We start from the raw sequence: 24,407 nt of genomic DNA, 5'->3' as shown, positions 1-24,407 counted from the left end.
CTACTGCAGCAGGTTAAACTCCTACCTGAGTAGGTTGAATGAGGATGTGCCGAATGAGTGTCCGGCATGCGGAGAGACCCCACATGACTCGAAACATCTCTTCGCATGCCCGGAAAACCCGACAACCCTAACGGCCTTGTCCCTGTGGACAAACCCCACAGAAGCTGCACGCTTCCTAGGGTTGCCGTTAGTGGAACTTGACGACAACGACTGAGATACCAACCGTCCTGGGCGGGGTTGCTGTAGCCGCTACAACAACAACAACAACAACAACATTACTGGAAAATTGATGCTTTTACGAAATACGTTTATACGTATACGTTAAAGGAGATCTAGAAAGTTTATACTACTGTAGAAAAGGTAAGTTTTTTTACTTTCAATTTGAAAAGTTAAACTCAGTCAATTGTGTACATCTATAGGTGGTCATTCCATCAACTTATTACTTATTTGCGATTCAAAACACCAAATTTGCTATGCCAATGCGAAAACTATACAGTGCTGCCAAGTTTTTCCGTTTTAATACACTAGTCGAGTGGAAATTTTAGGCAATGACGTGAAATTTTCGATACGATTCGACTCTCTAAAAACGACTTGCATACGACACCACTCTCGCAATGAGGGTGATTATGCAAGAAAATGCGCAACACCCATAAAGAAAATGCCAAAAATTAACGGTATGTCGTAGTTACTTTAAACTTCTACCTTATTGTACTAGAATCGAATGAGATACAAAACTGCGTACTCAAAATTCTTATAAGAAATCGAATTAAAAAGCTTGATTTTTTTTCAAATTTTATTTATTTGCATTAAGTTTTAAACTTAGTTTTATACGGGGTTTGTTAAAGAATAAATATATTTTTATAAAAAAAATATTAAAATTAACTTGAAAAAAAGTAAATAGTCAAAACTTATCAATATGTTGTGACCTTTTTAATATATGACCCACTTAATATTAAAATCGTATATTCAGTCTTTCGTTCTTTTAAGTAATTTTATGTGAAAAATCTTAAGGAATTAAACCTACTTTTAATAAAATTAAAACAAATTTTTTTATTACTAACGGAAAAAATAATAGAAATAATAAAGTAAGTACGTTTATTATTGATAGATATGTACAGTGAGTCATAATCAAATTAAACAGTGAGGTTTTTATAATAATATTGCCAAGGTTTTTTCATTCCGAATTCCTTTTTCGTAAATTTTTTATAAAGTACAGCTCACTATCTAACAAAAAACATATTAGTCTAAATTGAATTTTTTGTGCAAAAATTAGTAAAATTGAAAAACTTTTAAATTAGAATTTCTAGGAAAAAATTTGGTGTACAGAGTTGTAGCCTGCTAAATTTTGATATATCAAAGTGATTTTCTTACATACAAAGTATGCTGGAAATTTTTTTATATACATATAAGAAAATAACAGCACCGCGAGGAAAAAAGTATCAAAAAGCAACGCGATTTTTAGCGGCTTCGAACTTGCACTTTATTTTATTAAAATTTAGTAGGCTACAGGTCCGAACACCAAATTTTTTCCTAGAAATTCTAATTTAAAAGTAAGCAATATTAATGAAATTTTGTTGATTTTTCCTCATTTTTGCACAAAGTATGTAATTTAGATTAATATGTTTTTGTTTGTTAGTGAGCTATACTTTATAAAAAATGAACGAAAAAGGAATTCAGAATGAAAAAACATTGGCAATATTATTGTAAAAACCTCACTGTTTAATTCTGAGTATGACTCAATGTACACCGGTCAAACAAATATATTGATATTGTGATATCAATATTTTATACAATATTTACAATGTTTTTTATGTTAAATATTTATTGTTAATTTTTGTTTAAAGTATAGTTCATTCTATAACGAAAACCATGTGAATCAATGCTTCAAACCTTATGCAAAATTCTGAAAAAGTTCAACAAATTTCCCAATTTTGGACAAAATTTAAAACTTTGATTGGTATATAGAATGAACTATAATTTAAATAGAGATTATCGAAACATATTTCACATAAAAAATATTTTGTGTATTCAAAATAATATAATTTCTCGAGTCCTTTTTTTGACCGGTGTGCATTATTATTAATTCCTTATTAAACTTTTTTTAATTCCTAAGAGATGTGGTTTGCATCTCCATAATTTTTAGTCTTCTTAATTCTAATTCATATTTTTTATTCCTCCATTCTGTTTCAGCTCTAAGCTTCTCCTTCTCCAATTCATTTTTTTCTTTTAGCAACATGTTGTTTTCCTCCATTAGTTTCAACTTCTTTTGCTCTATTTCTAAATATTCACCTTCAAATGAATTTGAGCCGGTTTTACTTTTCCTCATCGACGATGATCGATGAGGAGGAGCTGGTGGCCTTGGGAGTGGAAGTGGTGTTTGCGGCTCCGCTAAGGGTAATACCTGCCCGGTATTGATTGCCTCACTCTCACTCTTTACAAACTCAAGCTCCATTTCTGGTTGCTAAAGTTAAAAAAAAAACATTTGGTTACAAACTACACATTGTTTCCTTAATATAAAAAGGTCCTTTCTAATGTTTTTGTTTTTTTTTACAGCGTACTTATCAAAACTTAAGTTCTTTAGTTTCGTATATCTTGATAACACTGGTTTATTTTAAACTCTGAAACTATCTTATTGATGTAGAGTTGTTTTTAAATTCAATCAATTAATTGGTTAGTAATGCCCCGGTTCAAAGTAAAATTAGTTAGGGCGTTTCCATAATTAGGTAACGATATGTGGTTTTTTAGTGCATTAGTCTTAAAATATTCATATTACCGTCACATTTAGCATTTCAGGAACGTTGTCGTTTCTTGTGATGACTACTGGGGACGCTTCCTTTAAACGTCCAAGTACATTGCGTCCACTTTTCTCCAGCGTTGACCTTCGCAGGACCTCCCTCTCTCTGGCATGACTTCTTTAGAAAACAAAACATTTGAAGACGTTATAAAATTTATAATTACTTACTTACTTTTGGTCTGACCAATACTTGCGCCATTTGGCAGCATCTTTTACGGCACCTCCTAAGCTGTTAAGGATCGCAGCAAGATCACCCCACTTCTGAACCCTTAAATGTGCACCATCAACCGATTCAACTCTAGAACATGCGAATTTGTATCAATAAAACACATTTTTATCAATATTTCAATTACCTATCATTCGCAAACTCAATATTATTCCATATATTCTATTAAATAACTTGTTGGTTCATTTGAAGATTTTCTTGCTTTCATTTCCATTTTTCGCGTATTTTATTTGAAAGTCAGCAACCGGAAAAGTGAAACTCACCGAACAAAATGCTGTGAGTTTCTTGAAACGGAAGTGTACACAGTTTTGACAGTTAAAACTCATTTACACACTTGCTGAATCGCAAAGTGACAGTGTACACGATTTTCAGTGTACACTTGAAAACTCACAGTTACAGAATCCAGCCCCTGAAGCGAGCTGAAGATGTGTAGTGAATTTCGGCGTACAACAAAAGGCTACCAACAACGTATTTAGAAACAAGAATGATGTGCTGCCCGTTTCGCAGAAAGACAAGCGATGAATGAGCTCCCGAAATTGCAAAAATCAAAGCCTGCTTAGGTACCAACAAAGCTGTCAATTGTTAAACTTTGAAATGCAATACAAAATATTATGTTCATCTTCTTGTTTGCGGGCGCCTAAAATTTAGGTCGCGAGCTACCAGGCGCCCGCGAGCTACCGGTTGGACACTACTGCTTTAGAACGTTCCTGATGATATGTTATCGTATATTTCAAACGCATTCTGCTTATTCTGGCTGTGAAATGGGGTTATCTGGAATGAATAAAGAAACGCAGCCAAAGTTAATTGTTTTATTTGTGTTCCAAATGTTTGCTGGGTTTGTACTTTTCTACACAAATATGAAGTTCTGTCTGCATTTTGTACTATAAACGTTCATACCTGTCGTAACAACGAGCAGAAAAATTTAATTTATTATGCACACCCGCCTATCCACGATGCGACGGTATGTCATACTTGACATGTAGTGCAGACAAGTCTGCTTGTGTATTTTCTGCTTTATTGAGATATTGGTCTACTGAAATTATCCGAGGAATAATTTTTTTTAACCCTTCACGAGTCCTATTTTCAACAAAAAAAAAAAAACATAAAAAGGAGCTTAGAATGTTGTATAAGAAATATGGAAAAGTTTTACGTTGCTATTATTTTATAGACCCCAATTAGTATAGGACACGATTAAAGGTTATTGTTATGCATTATTTTAATTTTTTAACTAAAAAAGGCAAACCATGACGAGCCAATATACCTAAAAACACATCTACAACGGAATATCATTTTCTGCTACGCTTTTTCGCTTCATTTACTCCGATTTAGGTTTGCCCGATGTTCTAACCCTGTGCAGTAATTGTCAAATATGCGTTTATTTTGCTTGCGCTTTGGATTGAGTGCCTTCGCTGTTGTAGGGGAGCGCCCCCACTTAACTACCGTTCGTATTTTGTATGTAAACAATAATTCATTTATTTTGATACACACAATGTCTTATTGTTTATTAAGGTATTTTTCGCCTGTGATTTTTTATACTGATAAAGGCAGTTCACGACGACAAAACTCGAATAATAGTTTAGTGTGTCTTTCGATGGTTAAATATTTTTAGTTACACGATAAGTATGATTTTTTATGAAGTGAATAAAGAATACGTCCGTACTCAACCGCATCTTGGTTATACGCTACTTACTAAATGCGAAAAACTATTTCTTAACACATGATAATCACATTGGCAGGGGGACTTCGTTTTTTTTTTTTAACAAATTATAACAAAAATTTCCTCCAGCTTTTGCTGAAAGGTAAAAACACATATACATTCTTAGGGCATAATTTCAAAAATGGCAGTTTTACCATTTGTCACAAAACCGAGGTAGGCAACCTTTACTATTGAACAGTGGCATATGCCTACGGTGACCATTAGAGTGGCCTTAATAAACCGATTTTTGAAAACCAAAGGGATTCGCACGAAAAAATATGAGGTTGGGTATAAAAATAAATATGAAATTATTTTTAAAGCCTTAAGATAACTCTTAGGAGTTCCGGGTTTGACCGAAAAGTGACGAAATTGAAGCCAGTTTTTATGAATTTTCATCTTATTATTATTATTTAATATTATACATAAATGTGAAAATTTGTATGTTTGGATGTTTGGGAAATCATCACGCGGAAACGACTGCACGGATTTGCATGAATTTTTGTACGGAGACAGCTTATGGGCCAGATTGGTTAATAGGCTATATTTTTTAAGAGTTGCCACCTGTTAAACAAGTTTGATTTATTTAATATGCGGGAACGACTGAATGGATTTGCATGAAAATTTGCACACAGATAGCTTATGACCTAGATTAGAAAATACGCTACTTTTCTTAAGAGTTGCCACCTGTTAAAAAAGTTTCATTAAATTAATAGGCGGAAACGACTAAACGGATTTGCATGAAATTTTGCACACATATAGCTTATGACCTAGGTTTGAAAGTAGGCTACTTTTTTTTAAAGGTTGTCAGCTGTTAGAAATGTTTAATTTAATTAATACGCGGAAATGAGTGAACTGATTTGCATGGAGGTTTTCCCACAGATAGCNAATGAAAAGAGAAATCGATTAAGCGGTGACTGTCTGTCCGTCCGTCCGTCTGTGCACACGATAACTCGAGTAAAAATCGAGATATCTTAACGAAATTTGGTATGCTTACTTCTTTCGGGCGTAGGACGAACGGTATTGAAAATGGGCAAAATCGGACAATAACCACGCGTACCTCCCATATAACGATAATTTTCAGAAATACGAAAACTGCGATATTTCAGTAACTACTTTTAATTAAGTAACTACAATAATTTTTAGACGAAAAATAATAATATTATAAATTTTTGGAAAATGGGCGTAGCCCATTAAATTATTATTAATATTAAAGCTAATTTATTCAAAATTTATGTTTGTAACAATTCTTTACCAAGAAATACGCTTATGATAAAATTTTGAAAACGGGCGTGGCACCGCCCACTTATGATCACATATATCTATCTCGGTAACCGTTCTACCAATTTGTACCAAACTCGCTATTGAAATCGGTCCAAAATTACGGAGCTTTTCATATAACGGTTAATTTCAGAAATGCTTGAAACTTCAATATTTCGAAATTTAAGGACGCTAATTTATTCAAAGTTGATACAGCCCGGCTTACCATGAAGCGGTAGCTTTCGGAACGGTGAAAATCATATATTTAATACTTGCGCCGGGTATTTAATGTTCGGCTCGCCCGAACTTAGACTTTCTTACTTGTTGTGTGTATACATTTGTGCGATCCTTTTTCAAGTTTTTTCTCCTCGTTTTGTTTTAAATAAAACTGTATTAAAAGATGTTATGATGTATGGATGATGTTATTTTATTCTAAAAACGAATTCTATGCTTTAGAAATGTCCCGATTTGTGTCCACAGAAATCTGGTCTCCATACATGTGCCTCACATTTATCGTGAATATTGGAATAAATCACAAACTGTCGATAGGTTAGTGGTGCTTTTATGTAAAATAACGAAATTTTTCGTAAATATTGTGCGGTTGTTCAGTAATACCAGTGGAGTTATTTTCGTTTAACTATTTAGGAGTTCTTACTTATTTCGTATTTCTTCCGTCCAACCCTTACCTTTACCTTACCCTTACCTTTAGAAAAAAGTCCTAATTTGAAAGCTTACACATTTTCTCTGCAAAATTACTGCAATTAATCCGGAATATGTACTTACTTTCTAAGACATATTATTGCTAAATTACGAAACACAAAATCTTTAATTGGCTCTACTGAAAAATATGAAATTTTCAGTTAGTGTCGGTATTGCATAGGACCATCGATATGTAAACGTATTCTGTGAATTCAAATTCAAAGCTTTTTTTGGGTAATATGATAATAGAGATAATTGGACTTTGTTTAAAATAATATAAATGTATCGTCAGTCGAACTATATATATGAACCAAGAAACTACTTCACTAAGGTGAACGAACTGCAACTGCACGTTTCACTCAAAAAAACTGATGGGCACTTCTAGTATTCACCAATCTTCATGAAAAAATCGAAAATATGTAACTCGGTAGAAAGGTATTTATGACACGTCATTTTCAAAACTTTAATTGATCTAAAAACCGACTTCGTACTACAGTATATTCCGTTTAGGTACCTATTCGCTTAGGTGCATTTTCTGCGTACGTGCACAATTTTGTCAAAATGAAATGGATTTCGTACGAAAATTTCACTTTCGGTTAGAAGCCCTTTTCCGTTTTACCATATATGTACATATGTAATACTTCTATATTGGCAGTAAGTTAACTTCTCATTGTGTAAGCATTCCGAAATCAAAGCGAGACGGTCTAGTACCGTTTTTGTGAATGTATTGTGTACGTGAAAGCCGTTTTTGTGTATGTGTTGTGTACATGTTTATTTATAAACGTATGTGTTCCTTTTATTTCGTACGTGTTTATTGATATATGTATCTGTACTGTAATGTTTTCGGACGGTACTAGCTCTTACTGCCAATATAGGAGTATTACTAATGTGACCAACTATTCCATAACTCAAAGAAGTACAGCTTAGTTTGGGTTAAGTTAACGCCGCGAGCCGATTACGAAATTTCGAATGAAGCTAATTTTGATCCCTGCGAGCTCCGGGTTTGTTCAGAAGTGCGAGCCAAAATGCTTCCATCTTAGTTTCGCGAATGTTGGACAGTCTGAAAGAAAGTGTGGAGATCATTCCACTTCATCTTCCTCTTTACAGCTGATACAAAAGGATCAGTTGAAATTTCTAGTCTCATCGCATGAATACCAATCGCACAATGGCCTGTCAGAACCCCATCACTAGCCCTTGAGAGGTAACGTGTTTTAACGTGCTCTATAAAAACATTTGCAGTAGCAGGGAAACGTCTTCTTTTCCTTTTTTATGTCACAAAAGCACCCGGTTTCGCTTAGCCTAATAGCAGTTCGTGCTGCGACAATTCTGTTTGCAATATCCGCAGGCACCGTTTTCAACATATGTATGTTAAGCGCCACCCTGCAGGAAACTTAACTAATTTAAAAGTAAACTACTTTATTTTCAATAATAACTAATTGAAATTCTCACTATTTTACCTGCAACGAAATCATTTATTTAACATGGCCTTTTGTATTTTCAACCTGCATGCATGTATTTTCAACTAATTTAAAAANGCCTAATAGCAGTTCGTGCTGCGACAATTCTGTTTGCAATATCCGCAGGCACCGTTTTCAACATATGTATGTTAAGCGCCACCCTGCAGGAAACTTAACTAATTTAAAAGTAAACTACTTTATTTTCAATAATAACTAATTGAAATTCTCACTATTTTACCTGCAACGAAATCATTTATTTAACATGGCCTTTTGTATTTTCAACCTGCATGCATGTATTTTCAACTAATTTAAAAAGCATTTGGATTAAACAACTTCGCTTTCGTTCTGCACTTCACAGATGCTTTTTCATAATTAAAAAAACCCGAAATTAAAAATTTGAAATTAAATGTTTCGCCTAATGAGATTTGAACATGGACACTCATGGCCGCAAGCAATTGTAGCAAATATCTTTGCACGCTNAAACAACTTCGCTTTCGTTCTGCACTTCACAGATGCTTTTTCATAATTAAAAAAACCCGAAATTAAAAATTTGAAATTAAATGTTTCGCCTAATGAGATTTGAACATGGACACTCATGGCCGCAAGCAATTGTAGCAAATATCTTTGCACGCTAGCTACAGCCATACATGTAAATGTGCTTTCAAATGTTCAGTTTGAATTGTGTGCAAGCAGCAAGTCGACTGTCCGACTCTGCATTTAATTTCAACTACTTTAAAATGAACTGCGTTTAAACAACTTCAAAGTCAATATGTTTCTTTTGAAAACGCTTGCGTTCTGCACTTCACAGATTCTTTTTCATACTTCCAAGACACAAATTGTTTCTTTGATTAAAAAAAGTATCGAAACACATTTACATTTACTCATTGCATTTGTTTCAAAGTAGTCCTTCAATTACTTGATTTAAAAAAAAAAAAAATCACTTGCTTCCGTTAGGGCAGTGTAGCGGTGGTTGCTAATGCTCCGCTAATTCCTGTTTTACAAGTGTAGCCTTCTCTAGTGAGTTCCACCAGACAAGGGCTTCTTGAAACAATATAGGCTTAAATATGGTTTCCTAGAGTTAATGAATTAATTTGGGCGAGAGACCCCACCTTTTACCGATAGCTCCCCTACAGTAGTACAAGGCAACCGACCCCTTTCCTACCCTTTCCTCAATGTTAGGCCTCCACGACAGCCGCCGTTGATCGCCCACCTAGTTACCTGGTTCAGGCAACCTTGAGCCAGATCAAAAAGGGTGTACAGAAATCGCCCCTTAAGAAAAAGTTCCACATCATCTACATAGGCGACCACCAGAGCAGGGGAGAGATAACACCACCTTGTGGAGTGCTCCTATTGACTCTGCACTGAGTGCAGACGCTACCCCACTCCGCCGCGACAGTTCTGTCACGAAGTCAGCTGTAGATAAGCCCTTTTAGGTTGGCTTCAATCCCCAAATTATGAATATACTTGACTATTGTCTCTGGACTGACATATTTGAAGGCCCCCGCGATATCGAGTAAGGCCTTACTGCATAATCTTCATGCGTGAAGGCTTCCTCTGACCACTTTACCAATGTGTGCAGGGCGGTATTCACTGAACTTTTCTTGTAATAAGCCTATTGAGCTATTGAATGACAGTCACGAAGAATCGCGTTTGTAATGTACAGGTCTATCAGTCTCTCTAGTGTTTTTAGCAAACGCGCTTTTAGCAAAAACGAAGAGATTGATAGGCCTAAAATCCCTAGGGAAAACATGAGAGCCTTTTCCGGCCTTCGGGATGAACGCAACACTGACTACCTTCCAAGGCTTGGGGATGTACCCGGTCCTCACGCATTTCGCATAAATAGGATCCAATCAATTGCACGACACCTTCAGAGCCCTTTGCATCTGCGCAGGTATGATGCCATCGGTCCCCGGCAACTTTAATGGTTTGAACGAATTTATCGCCCAGGCCATGTACAGGACCTGGGGGAAATTCTGTAACCAGTTAGCGACAATTTTCGAATCGCTATCGCACTTTTTGACGCAAAAACATTTATATCATGGTTACAGAATCTCCCTCCTGAAGTACAAAATATTGCAAAGAAGTACATTTGACTGTACTTCGAAGTACGAAGTACAAGAGCGAAAAAAGAAGTACTGTACTTTCGAAAGAAGTACGGTTGGTAACATTAAGTTTAACATCCCTCTTTTTGAGTGAGTTTTCTTCGATTTGTACTAAAAACTTTTTTCAATAGCTATTTTTGCTTAAAACATATCTACCTGAAAAATTGCCCATAAACGCATGCTATGATACTCTCTTCTGAAGTATATCGCATGATTGCATGCATATATATATATGTAAGTAGTAGCATTTAGAATATTTCAACAGAAATGGGCTACGAACCCATCTATCTCAAACAAATTATAGGTTTTGTTTCTCCGCTTAGGTGTACATTATTTTTCCCTCTCGGATTTACTTTGCGTACTTGATTTCGACGATTATAATACCATTTTCGAAAATCTGCAAAATAATTCGTTGCAGTAATAAATTTTTATATCTGTGGTCATTAGCAATAACGGCCTAAGTCGACCTAAGAAAGAATTGAGCTATATATGCTATCGTATTCTGCAACTACTATTCCATGTGTATATGATATCCCCATCTCGCACACCGTCTTCAAAAGAGTCACAACTCAAAATTTGGCATTTTTGAAATTATGCGCTAAAAATGTACACAGAGCTTTTATTTACTTTTCAGCAAAAGCTGGAGAAAATTTTTGTTATAATTTGTTAAAAAAACCTAAGGTAAAGTGGCCATTGGCCATATAATTAGCATTTGTTACGAAATAGTTTTTCGCATTTTCTGACGAACGTATTATTTTGAGTTGTGACTCTATTGAAGACGGTGTGCGATATTTTGGTTTCCCCATAGGTTAACATTACAATCCAAATGTTTAAATCGTATTTTCTATAATTCAGGCTTTTCGACTTAGGCGGTTATTGCTTATGACCACAGATATAGGGTTACAATATATGAATAATATGTATGTATTTTAAATTTGATAAAATTACTATAGTTTCAAGTTAGTGCAGTTGTGACAGAATATACCAACCAACTACTCATTTAAAGTTTCCAATAGGCAAATGTTTTATTTAGCCCAACCTTGCAGTCTTTTGAAAAACCCATATCCCTCCCCTTCTATGAGATTTTCCTGAGAATTTTAGTTTGAATTAATTTCCATGAAAAAATGTTCAGACATTAACATTTAAGTTCATTGCTTATTCTTTGGTACAAGTCCTTGTATTTTTCATAAACTTATTAATTAAGTATGCACATACATATGATTAATTTTTGCTTAAAATCTTGATGTTAAAATATGCTGGATTTTAAATAAAATAACCAAATTACTTATTTTCAGATGGTGGCAAGTGCCATATTATTGGGTTGGTATCAAGTGCTACGATCTCGTTGCTGGAGATAGAAACGTTAAAAGTTCGTACTATCTCTCAAAGAAAGATGCCTTGGAACTTTTTCCCATGTTAAAAAAAGATAAACTTTGCGGAGCCATTGTGTATTACGACGGTATGTAGAATGAATTCCTTTCCTTACAAATTAAAATGCAATTGTTTTTTTGTTATTTGGTATAAGCCTTAAAGCACTGTGGTCATGAGAGCAGAAGTGGCCAAACCTAAAAAGTTTTTATTTGTACTTCCCTACTTAAAATCGATGGCTGAGTGGAAGATCGACCTATCTCTGCAGCCAGCTCTAAAACGCCCTATTTCAGAAAACTTTTCAAGAACGCCTTACTTCAGAATTTGGTTGAAGAACGGCCTATCTCAGAATTTTATTGAAGCACGCCCTATCTCAGAATTCGGTTCAAAAACGACTTATCTTAGCACATTTTCAATACATTTTTATTTGAGATAGGGCGCTTTTGGACCGAATTCTGCGATAGGGCATTTTTCAACCAAATTCTGAGATAGAGTGTTTTTGTACCTGTGGACCGACCCAGTGGAGGCTGCACGCTTCTTAGGGCTGCCGTTAGTGGAACTTGACGACAACGACTGAGATATCAACCGATCTGGGCGGGGTTGTTGTAGCCGCTACAACAACAACAACATAGAGTGTTTTTCAATACAATTCTGAAATAGGGCGTTCATGAAAAGTTTTCTGAGATAGGGCGTTTTCGAGCTGACTGCCGAGATAGGTCGATCTTCCACTCAGCTATCTGAGTGTAGTCTCAAATGTGCCAAATTTAAGAATAAAAATTTCTTAACCTGCATTTTTTCTTCCACTCATAAAATAGAAAATGTTACATTTCACAAAAAAATCTTACCTTGCGTATTAAGCAATTTCTTAATAAAACAGTATTTCATGTCTTATTTCATATTTAAACCACAAAATCTCCATAAATAATTTCCTTCTTAGTTTCAATTGCACCCAGCAACCAGTGTGACTAGGTTAGCCTTTTCGAGGCTAGATTTAGCATTTAAGTTTATGCCTCAGAAATTTAGATCTGACTTGGTGGCCTTTTTCTGGCATTTTTGTAATATTCCTAATAAAATAAATTCTAACTGCGACTATAAAAAAAATGCCTAACAGTGCTGATATTTGAAATTCTTAAATTGTACTAAATTAATGACAAAAAGGGGAACTTCTTTAGCTTAATTGTACTTTTTACCATTTCCGTCAATACATTACTCTTTTTCCCTCAACCAAACAAAAACCTTTTTTTGGCTACAGGAAGGGATTTATTATTCAATTCATTGCACATTAATTTAACGTAACATATCATTGAGATCTCTTCAACTAGCACATAAAGTCATGGCCAGTTTTGTCAGAGAGTCCCACTAAGTTAAACTAAGTTTCATTAAGTTGCAGTTTATCTTAAATATACACAAATAAATTCTTAAATTATATCCCACTTTTTTAAAAGCACACCCCGCTACAAAATGATACGGTCAACCGGTTCGGGATATTTATTTTGTTTTTTGTTTTTTATTTTATAAATCAGTTATTTTTTTATAAAAGCATAGCTCATTGTCCAACAAAAATAAATCCACAGTTCAAAAAAAAAAAATCAACAACGGTGTTGCGCATTTTCTTCTATATAAAATAAAATGCGAACATTCGTTATATGGAAAAAGGGTGTACCACCGTAAAAAAAAACGAAAAATCAACGGTATTTTTTAGATACTTCAAACTAGCACCTTATTGTATTTACTAGAATGAATGGGTACAAAAATGTTTACCCAACAAATTTCTACAAATTCTGAATAAAAATAGTGAAATTTTGATGAAACTTTGAAACTTGGATTTACTTGTATGGTTTTTGTCCAAGGCGAATACATATAAGGTGGTATCGATTCAACAAATACAACAATAACTTGTATTTTGTTTTAGCTTTTAGCGGGCCATTGTCAAATTCCAGCTATTCTTCCCCAAATGAAAAAGGGCGACAGAAAATACAAACACTTTCATGTTTTCACTCACTCTCTAGCCAAATGCAAAATTTTGACAATCAAACGCCTTGGTTTTTGTCAGACAAAGATCTCACTCATGAAGACAATAATGATAAAAATTAATACGGTAGATAGATCAGTTTATATTAATGAAAGTCAATCACATAAAATGAGGTGACTAAATTTTTCAAAATAAATAGCGATGAGGGATATTTCACCCGCCGGTGATAAAAATTGCAATCACCATAACGCTCATCACTAATATTATCATTCATAATCTCGTTTACATTCAAAATTACAATTCACAATTGCGTTTTATACCAAATATGAAATATGGGTATGTCCTTTACTTAAATCTAAACGGATTAAGAATCAAAGTGCTGACAGAAATTTGGGCGTTTGTTGGAAAAAGTATTTTTGATGTTGAAATTGTACTTAAAGTCGGTAAATTGTACTTATGTACTTTTTAAAACTAATTGTACTGAAAAAAGTACAATATCAACACTGGTACCTAAGCTTCCTAAAAAGCTTTAATATTTCTAGAACTAGTATTTACCGTTGAAATATTACTATAACAGTGCAAAGTAATACTAGGAATTTTGCTTTAAAGCATATTTTTGCAATTTGATTTTTGGCGTACTACTTGTGTACTATGGTGTAAAGAATATTAAAATATTTGCATCTTACTTATCCTAAACTTCGTTTTTCATATTTGGAGTTATGTAGCCATTATTGGACTGATAGATGCTATTCTGTGTTTTGATGAGAATTATTTAAGCAGTTATTTACAGAAAATCGGATTTTCGAAACCTATCGAGTTTTTAAGGAATGAATAGACCCTGTCGGGAAAAGCACTAGGACCGAATTGGTTCTGTACTATGTAGAGAATTTAGAGCCAGTGCGCGTTAATTATCTTCTGCATGCAAGCAACTGACAAATTTAACACTGTGAAGTCCTACGAAGTATCAATTGCCCGCGCTGCATCCCTTTTTCGATAGTTCTGAATAGTCCTAAATTCTATAGTTCCGAACCAATTCTAAAATCGACAGACGAAAAAAGAATCATTCTTTTTTTTAACCTTTTTAGTTTTCGTTTAGTTCGCTGATCCCCGGCAATGTGTTGACGCCTTTTTAACCTAAATTTTCATAGCGCATAACTTTGTCTAACCTTTTTTTAAAAACGAATTTAGCTTTGCTTTTTGCGATCATCTGGTCACACTGCCAGCAACATGCGATTAGCCGTTTTCTCGCTTGCAAGTTTTTACTGGCAAACATTTGTCCAGTAAAAATTTGCAACTTCCCTTCCTAGAGAACTGCCATTTTGCTCTCTCAATAACCCTTACATTTCAAGTTTTTTATTTGGATACATGAACACCAAAACTAGATAGTTTGTGATAACTTTTGAAAACTTTTGACTACATGAACCGGCATAATATTAAAGTTACTGGGGAAACTACTCTGTCGAAAATTCTCTGCGAAATCAAAGCGATTAAGGCTTTCTGCACATTGGTCGTCCAATCATAGTTGCTTCATCGTCACAATCATGATGCAACGATTACATGATTCGCACACTCGGTCGTGATATTTCAATTCATTTGGCGTCTAAAAATTCACTTGGAGCAGGTACTTTCTGTTTTTCTGGTTGATATTTTCGCGAAATATTTACAAAAACCTGCAATTTTTAAAACATTATTGCAATTATCCACTTTTTAATAATTTCCACAGATTTTTTTTTTGCAAAAAAATACTAATTTTTATACAATTTTAATGCAAATATTAACTTTTTCACTAATTTTCCCCAAACAATGCGTGCACAACGATTAGCAAACGGCAGTGCCGTATTTATCCGTTTCTGCATCTTCAACGATATGCCGATTACTAGCCGATAACGACAAGTGTGCAGATCTCCTTTGAAATGCATGTGCTCGGCTCAAAATTTCCGGGCGAGACGATAACGCAACTATGATTGGACGACAAGTGTGCAGATCTCCTTTGAAATGCATGTGCTCGGCTCAAAATTTCCGGGCGAGACGATAACGCAACTATGATTGGACGACAAGTGTGCAGATCTCCTTTGAAATGCATGTGCTCGGCTCAAAATTTCCGGGCGAGACGATAACGCAACTATGATTGGACGACAAGTGTGCAGATCTCCTTTGAAATGCATGTGCTCGGCTCAAAATTTCCGGGCGAGACGATAACGCAACTATGATTGACTGGAAATTGACTTTTACTACGCCAATTCTTAAAAGTGGTAATACAAATTGTATTGAGAATTATAGGCCGATTTCGAAGCTTTCCACTGTCTCAAAACGGTTTGAGTCCATAGTTAAAGACAAAATTTACTTTGCTGTTAAACATTATTATGTCCCAACCAACATGGGTTCGTGCCGGGTAGATCTACGTTAACCAATTTAGCTGCTTTTACAGAGGACTGTTTGGAAACCTTTAAAAGGGATCCCAAATTGACGCTATATATACCGATTTCTCTAAGGCTTTTGACAGGGTGCCTCATCGAATATTGATAGCTAAACTTGAAGGCCTGGGCTTTCATTCAGAGTTTCTGAAGTGGATCACATCCTATCTGCATAATAAACGCTGTGTTGTTTGTTTTGATAATGTATCGTTTTATTCTTTTGTCTCCTCCTCTGGTGTTCCCCGGGGTAGTGTCTTAGGGCCGTTATTATTTGTTGTAATGTTGTTTTTGTAATAAAGAATTAATGATATATCTTCCTATTTCTCAAAGTGTAGCTTTCTTCTATATGCGGATGACCTGAAGACAGGGTGAGCTTGATAATTTGTACTGTTGGTGTGCGCGTAATCGTTTGTCCCTCAATATTGGTAAATGTCGTTATACCTCTTTTGCAAAAGTGATTCGTATTGTTCCAACCTCTTACTGTTTTTCGAATGTCCCGCTAAAATCAATTACTGATTTCAAAGACTTGGGTGTTTATTTTGACTCCAAGCTCACCTTCACCACCCACATAAACTTTATTGTTTCTAAATCATTCGCGGTGTTGCCCTTTATTCGTCGCAACTGCTCGTCATTTTCCGATCCTTATACTCTCAAACTGTTGTATTCGTCTTTAGTTCGGTCGAGGTTAGAAAACGCGGTATTTGTTTGGAGACCTTTTCATACAGTTCATGTGAACAGATTGGGTCTGTTCAGAGGGCTTTAATACGCTTTGATTTGCGTGCGATGAAATTTGTAGGCCCTATTCCCTCCTATCGCTCTCGTTGTTTGTTGATAAATCTCATGTCCTTAGAGTCCAGGCGTACTCTGTTATCGATGTGCTTTGTCTTTGATATAATTGCAGGCTCTGTAGATTGCTCGCACCTCCTTATGAAAATTCGTTTTAATGAATTGTTTTTTGTGGGTGTTGTTAAAACTGTTTATGGTATGAGTGCTCCTTTAAGGAGGACTCTCTCCCAATTTAATGCTTATTCTTCATCTTTAGACTTAAATTTTTCTTACTCAAAATTTACTTTTAAGAATTTACTCATAAGGCACTTGTCATAAGGGTTTCCCTTATTCTATGTATATATTTGTCATGTAGTCTGTAAGCGTCCTGTTTGTTGATAATAATAATAAATAAATAAATGATTGGACGACAAGTGTGCAGATAGCTTAAGTCAGAGCATGTCATGCTCTTCAAACTGATAAGTGTCGTTTGATAAAAAACTGCACTTTGATGCACTTTTGCTGAAAACATTGTCAATACTCTTGCTTCCCTCGAAGCAGAAGTGAAACAGCTTCGTCGCTGTACGTGCAATTGTACGCACAGTTGCCGTTTTGGCCGAAATGTACCATTGGTACATAATTTTCATACTACTATATCTACTTTACATAATAGATATGTGTGGCGGCTTTTTCGTTCAAATACGCTTTCATTCTGCACTTCGCGGATGCTTTTTTATAGTTTGGTAATACAAAACAAACATTTTCGTTAACATTTTAACATCATGGGACCGTCTGGAATCTAATCAATAACAGCAAGCACCTCTGAAAAATCAGCTACAGCCAGAGGTATGTAAACGCACATTTCAAACAATCATTCAAACACACTTAATTTCAAATTGAAAACACATTTATTTGACACTTCGTAGGACATCGCAATGTTAAATTCACCAGTTGCTAGCATGCAAAAGAGAATTAACGCGCACTAGTCATGGTTCTAAATCACAGCTGGGCAGCGTCTGCCCGGTGGGCGACTGCGCGGCGTATTCGCGTATACATACGCGCTCTGCTTGGGAAGACAGCGAAAGCTTTATTCAACCGCACGTCCAGTGTTGCCGCGAATCATTTTTTGTGGTAGCAAAATTCCTTTAAAAAAAGGGCTAAAAAAGTGCTAAAAAGGCGTTGTGGCTAAAAAAAGCTAATATTTTATCCAACCAAAAACCTTTTTGTATCAAATGGGACATATACGACACCAGCTAGTCAAGCATCAAGTGATTGTACCATCAGGCACGACGGATATAACTTTCCACCATGCTGGTACATTATCTATTTCTTTACAAATGAGGTTCAGGACAGATCGAAATGATTAGAGTCGAAATTTCATAATTTTTCTACCATTTTGTTAAACATTGTTTTTTTTTTTTAATTCACAACTGCAATATCGTGAACTTAATCTTCAACAAACACGGCTTTGACTCATATAGTGAAGACATTTCCGCCACAATACTTTTTACTTCGAAAATTGCGCTAATTTCACCACTCAAGACACCAGCATGCTGGTGCAATCACACCACAAGAACATACACGGTCAATCGACTTCATGGACCATTTAACAAATTAAGTATATGAAGGACCGTAAACTTATCTATTTTAAACTATAGTTAAATCGTGAATAAATAAGTTGACAGCCCTAACACTTTTACAGTATGTATGTATAAAAACGTAAGAAACATACAATACATATATATATCAGTCTTTCTTAGTTTAAAAATTCATCTCTTACATAATGAAAAAAATTAGATAAAATTAAGAATATGGGTCGTTTCCATACAGCCGTACGCGACATTCCTACGCTTATAGAGTAACGTAAATCTATCAAAAATAGAAGTTACAGAAAAAAAAGATTGCGGTTATGTTGCAACCAAAGGGTACTATGTTTGAGAAAAAAATAAGCAGCCTCGAAACTTTGGTGGGGGAAATATCCGTTCAAAACCAGGTGATAACGTACGCGACAAAAAAATAAGTGGTTTTAAGGCACATATACATATATGCGAAAGTCTGCGAATCATGAGAGTTTTTCTTTTCTTTAAAAATTCCTAAACTAAGCTAAACAATGTACCTTTACAATCCTTCCATTTTTTGATAGAAATTATCTCTGGTTAGTTTTTATTAAAACAAATTATAATAACGTACGCGACATAACGTACGCGACAGATTTTTCCCCCATACAATATTTTTACTAGTAACACATACTAAATTAACTTTTTTCAGTTCTTCTCTCCACCGTTTCGCGTTTTCAAAACCTTTTTCCGCCATCTGAATACGAAATTTAAAGTTATAAAGCCGTTTGAATTCATTTGCTTGCATTTTCGGTTTACATTTTCATGGAAACACGCATATATGCGAAAGTCTGCGAATTATGGGAGTTTTTCTTTTCTTTAAATATTCCTAAACTAAGCTAAATAATGTACCTTTACAATCCTTTCATATTTTAAGAGAAATTATCTCTGGCTAGTTTTATATTAAAAAAAAACAATAACGTACGCGACATAACGTACGCGACAATTTTTCTCGTAAGTAATAAAATGTATTTATTGAGAACTCTTCCCGCCACCGTTTCATTGTTTTACAACTATTCTAAATCATTTAAATGGAAAATTTGCAATTAACATTGGCTTTGATGTATTTGATTGAAATTTTCGTACTTACAATAACGTATGCGACAAACTTTAAAGGGTAATAAAATTTGTTTTACTTCGGTTGGAAAGAAAATTTCACTGTATATCTTTAACTGGAAGAATTCTCGCTTAAGAATTGTAATCTGCATTACCTGCGACTGCCAATATACAAATGACATAGACAAACAATGTTTTTGCATAACGTACGCGACATTAGAATACTATCAGAAGCAAATCAAAAAATTACCGTTAACCGAGCTCTAACTTCTCCTTTTTCTCATTTTTATAGTTAGTTGTTATTGCAAATTTGATTTTAAGATGTAATTGTAATGTTTTAAATCTCTTAATTTAGTTAATAGGAAAGAGGAAATAGTTCATTTCATTAGAGAAAACTGAGTCGAACTCTTAAATTTTTGAGTTTTAAAATTGCAATAAGCTGAAATACTTCTATAATATAAAAATTCGAGTATTTTACTCTTATTAATTCGACTTAAATGGTACTTTGCACCAGTGTTGCCATTTTAGTGCTTTTGGAGCTAGATTTAGCTCTTTATTTACAACCGACTTCCACATTAGGAGGAGGTTGTCAGTTCGTCGGAATATTTTTTTTTTGTTCTTTTTTTTATGTATGTTACCGCATAACTTTGGGCCACGGATCGGAAAGGTAGTGTCTCGGAGGTTGTCCCATACTATTATGGTTTAGATCCGATCATTGGATCATGAAATATATATATATTAGAGGGGTTCATAAAAAGACTCTTTTTGAAAATTCATAAACGCTACATCAGAATATTGTTATTTGTGATAAAAAAAGAGACACGTAGTTTTTTATTTTGAAAAAAAGTTTTTTGTAGAGGTCGCGCAGGTCGGTTTTTTATAAAAACGCTGATGTTCTCAATTTTTTTATTTTCTTGACATGTTAAAATGCAGCTAAAAATGTGGTTTTACATATAATTACTCTGGTATTATTGGAGAACATTCCCTTAATTGCACACCTGTCTTGGAGAGTTAGAATGGGCCTAGTTCCCGAAAATGTTCTCTCGAAGAGAGACTAGTAAAATCAAAACGCTGATACTGAACGATTTACGCATTGTCATGGGTTGGAACTTGTTACCAGGGGGTTTCTGGGGTTGCTAATTAGGAATCTGAAGTCAGGTTTTCAAAATTCAAAATGGCGGATCCAAAATGGCGATCCATTATTTTTTTTTAAATGATTGGATTTGTTCGAAACCCAGCGCTCGAGAGTGTTTGGGGTCGCCGATTTCGAACCTGGAGTCAATGTTTTTAAATTCAAAATGGTGAATCCAATATGGCGATCAAATCAAAAAAATACTAAAATTAATACGTTGATACTGAACGTTTTAAGCATGGTCAAGGGTTGAAACTCGTTTCCAGTGGATTTCTGAGCTTGCTGATTATGAATCTGTTGTCAGATTTTCAAAATTCAAAATTTTTTTTTTCTATGTATGTTACCGCATAACTTTGGACCACGTCAACCGATTTCGAAAATTCTTTTTGCATCAGAAAGGTAATGTCTCAGAGGTGGTCACATACTAATCTGGTTTAGATCCGATCATTGCATCCTAAACTTTTATATGACATTTGAAGTCGGTTTTGTTTTTTGCTTAAAAATTACTTGTCTGCTTAAAAATTACTTCTTTAGTTTAGCTCCGAAAATTGGGCTTTAGCTCCTAGCTCTTTTTTCAAAATTATTTAGCACTTTTTAGCTCCAAGTTTTAGTTGTGTTTGGTAATATTATATTAAAATTACAAATCTGTAAAATATATTTGGCTTTGGCGATCTCAGGCTATTTTCGATACCTTCATATTATTCTGTTTCGATTAACACTTAGAAAACTTCCATCCCTAATGCAAATAGATCGAAAGCAAATGGAAAGTGGGCAAGTAAGTCAATTCACACAAACTATACCGGACACTAATTTGAGCTCCGATAAGCTCAGACAGTGTATTCTCTCTCAGGCGGCCATGGTAGAGAAGGAAAGCCAAAACTTAAGCATTGATGAAGTTACAAATTTCGAAATTCAGTGGAAAAATATACATTTGTATCCACGGGAAAATACAGACTGCACCATAAACATAAAAAAAATCTGGAAAGTATCTACATACCAATAACTTTTTTTAGTTATTTTAAGAAAAACTATATTTTTATTCCATTTTTTTTAGTTATGTAAATAAAAATTAAAATTGTTTATTAATGAACTTTGTATTTAACTAATGATAATGGCATCTTCTCGGTTTTTTTCAACCAAAACCGAAAGTAACTAAAGGCAACAACGAAGCTTCATCATTTGAAAAAACTTCAACTGGAGTTATTATATACAAATACATTGACTCAAACAGCCGCTTGGTATTTTTCTAATATCCACAATGTTTTTCAAGTAATATATAATATTTTTTGCTTTTTTATACCCGAGCGCACTTATGCACAAGGGTATATTAATTTTGTTCACATAACGGTTGTTTGTAACAGCCAAAACGAATCGAGATAGATATAGACAAATGTATACATAAATGATCAGGATGAAAAAAGAAATCGATTAAGCCATGTCTGTCTGTCCGTCCGTCTGTCCGTCTGTCCGTCTGTCCGTCTGTCCGTGTACACGATAACTCGAGCAAAAATTGAGATATCTCAACGAAATTTGGTATGTAGGTTTCCCTTAATCCAAGGTAGGTTGGTATTGAAAATGGGCGAAATCGGACTTTAACCACGCCCACTTCCCATATAACGGTAATTTCCAGAAATACGAAAACTGCGATATTTTAGTAACTACTGGAGATTATTCACTCAAAATTGATATTTACTTATGGTTATATGTGTATATCTTGGTAACCGCTGCACCAATTTCTTCGAAACTTGGCACAGTTGTTTGCCTTGGCAAATTTGGGGGAAAAAAACAAAAATAAAACTTGCGCCAGCTGCGATTCGAACCGGGGTTCTCAGATTTGCCAAGCGGATACTCTCTCTGCATGCCAATGTCGCTCATGAAAATTTGTTGACTAAGTGCCTACATATCAGAAAGTCGTTAATTGTACCCATTGTCCGGTACTGCATGACATTGTAACCAGTTTTAGATCAAAACTCATACCTTATGCATTACATTCGGACCACTTTTAGTACAATTTACCTGTTTTACATTACATTGCTTTATATTTTTGGACTAACTTTGGTCTAGATACAAAGTTACTATACCTACGACTATATTTTTCGAGCAATTGGACCAATCTTTCTTTCATTTTATTGATGGAAATTCCACACTTGAAAGCAAATTTATATGTCTGGGTGTAGCTCAGTGCGCAAAGATGCTTTCCATAATTTGTTGATATCCAGAGATGGTCAGGGTTCGAATTCCACTGCGGGCAACATGCATATTAAATTTTTTATTTTTTTTTGAGTTTTTGTCTTCATTATTCATATGCGCGTAATTGAATTGAATATTTACTAATATACAGTACTTTCGTTGACGTTTATATTAAGATCAATTACGTTTATATTGGATTTTAATATTTTTTCCCCGCAGTGTAGACGAGTTTTTCGAGTTTACGCCGTTTTTCGAATTTATTTTCTTATGATGCAAGCACCGCTTTCATTTTCATCAGTATATTTCGGAAATGTTGTTTTTGCGTTGTACTAGGCTAAGGCGGCATGTCTTAACTTAAAATCGACAACAACGCAAGGTACAGCAAGGTAGTAAATTAGCTGCTTCTGCCAAGTGTTGAAATCGTCGTCACACTCATATTTCGGAAAAACATCCTTCAGCATTTCGAAAATGTTATTTGCGTCTTTGTCATTGTATTTATGTTCGGTTAATTTGGCTCGTATCTCGTTTATTCATTGTCGGCCAACGGTATATGTTACCGGCCAAACCCGATCTTAGGACAAACTAGGCTAAACTAGTTCTACCTAGATCTAATATATCCGTCCAAGGCGGAAACAAGTTGGACCCAAAAATATTGTGGACTGCGCACCGGAGTTGGACTGATGAGGGCCTACGCGGAAAGGTCTTCTGCGCAAAAATACTGTGACCGTTTAGCCTAGGCAAAACTAGTTTGTCCTAAGGTCGGGTTTGGCAGGTAGCATATACACTATATCGTCGCCACCGTTGTTAATTTCTTTTGTCGCACCGTTGTCTTGCAATTGCCGCTCAACCTCGTCTTTGCGCGCAACGTTATCTTTGTCCGTAACGTTTTATTTGCCACCGCTCGCTCCATCGCACACTATATTCTTCTTCTTCTTCTTCTTTATTGGCGTTGTAACCGCCTAAGCGATTTTGGCTTTTTCTGTGCTAACTGACGCCAATTGGAAATGCCAAGTGAAGCCAAGTCCTTCTCCACCTGGTCTTTCCAACGCAGAGGAGGCATTCCTCTTCCTCTGTTACCAGCATCGCGGCCCGCGTTGAATATTTTCAGAGCAGGAGCGTTTCTGTCCATTCGAACGACATGGCCAAGCCAGCGGAACCGCTGAATTTTAATTCGCTGCACTATGTCTATATCGTTGTAAAGCACATACAGCTCATCGTTAAAACGTCTGCGATATTCGCCATCACCAACGCGTAAAGGTCCGTAAATCTTTCGCAGAATCTCTCGAAAACTCCAAGAGCCGCCTCATCACATGCTTTCATTGTCCATGCCTCCGCGCCATACACCAGCACAGGCATGATGAGTGACTTATAGATTGTGATCTTTGTACGACGAGATAGGACTTTACTTCTCAATTGCCTACTCAGCCCAAAGTAGCACTTGTTGGCAAGAGTGATTCTCCATTGGATTTAAAGGCTGACATTATTATTTGTGTTAATGCTGGTTCCCAAATAAACGAATTCGTCTACTTTTTCAAACTTGTAACTGTTAACAGTGACGTGTGTGCCAAGACACGTATGCTCTGACTGTTTGTGTGATGACACGAGATATTTCGTTTTTTCCTCGTTCACCACCAGACCCATTCGCTTTGCTTCCCTATCCGAT

At 35.2% G+C, this 24,407-nt stretch overlaps 1 protein-coding gene across 4 annotated transcripts in view; it reads left to right on the top strand.

Moving 5' to 3' along the window:
* The window catches only part of Gpo1 (glycerophosphate oxidase 1), a 292,598-nt gene that overhangs the window by 145,550 nt on the left and 122,641 nt on the right, over positions 1-24,407 (top strand). For all 4 annotated transcript variants that reach the window (XM_017630228.1, XM_017630213.1, XM_017630222.1 and 1 more), the window contains one exon: positions 11,527-11,690. In XM_017630228.1, coding sequence (XP_017485717.1) covers positions 11,527-11,690 — 164 coding nt within the window. The remainder of the gene's footprint in view (positions 1-11,526; positions 11,691-24,407) is intronic.

This window comes from Rhagoletis zephyria, unplaced genomic scaffold, assembly GCF_001687245.7.
Source record: "Rhagoletis zephyria isolate East Lansing unplaced genomic scaffold, Rhagoletis_zephyria_1.1 Rzeph_scaffold_00086, whole genome shotgun sequence".
NCBI lineage: Eukaryota > Metazoa > Arthropoda > Insecta > Diptera > Tephritidae > Rhagoletis > Rhagoletis zephyria.
The sequence above is the reverse complement of the archived record's forward strand: the minus strand, read 5'-3'. Positions and strand labels throughout refer to the sequence as shown.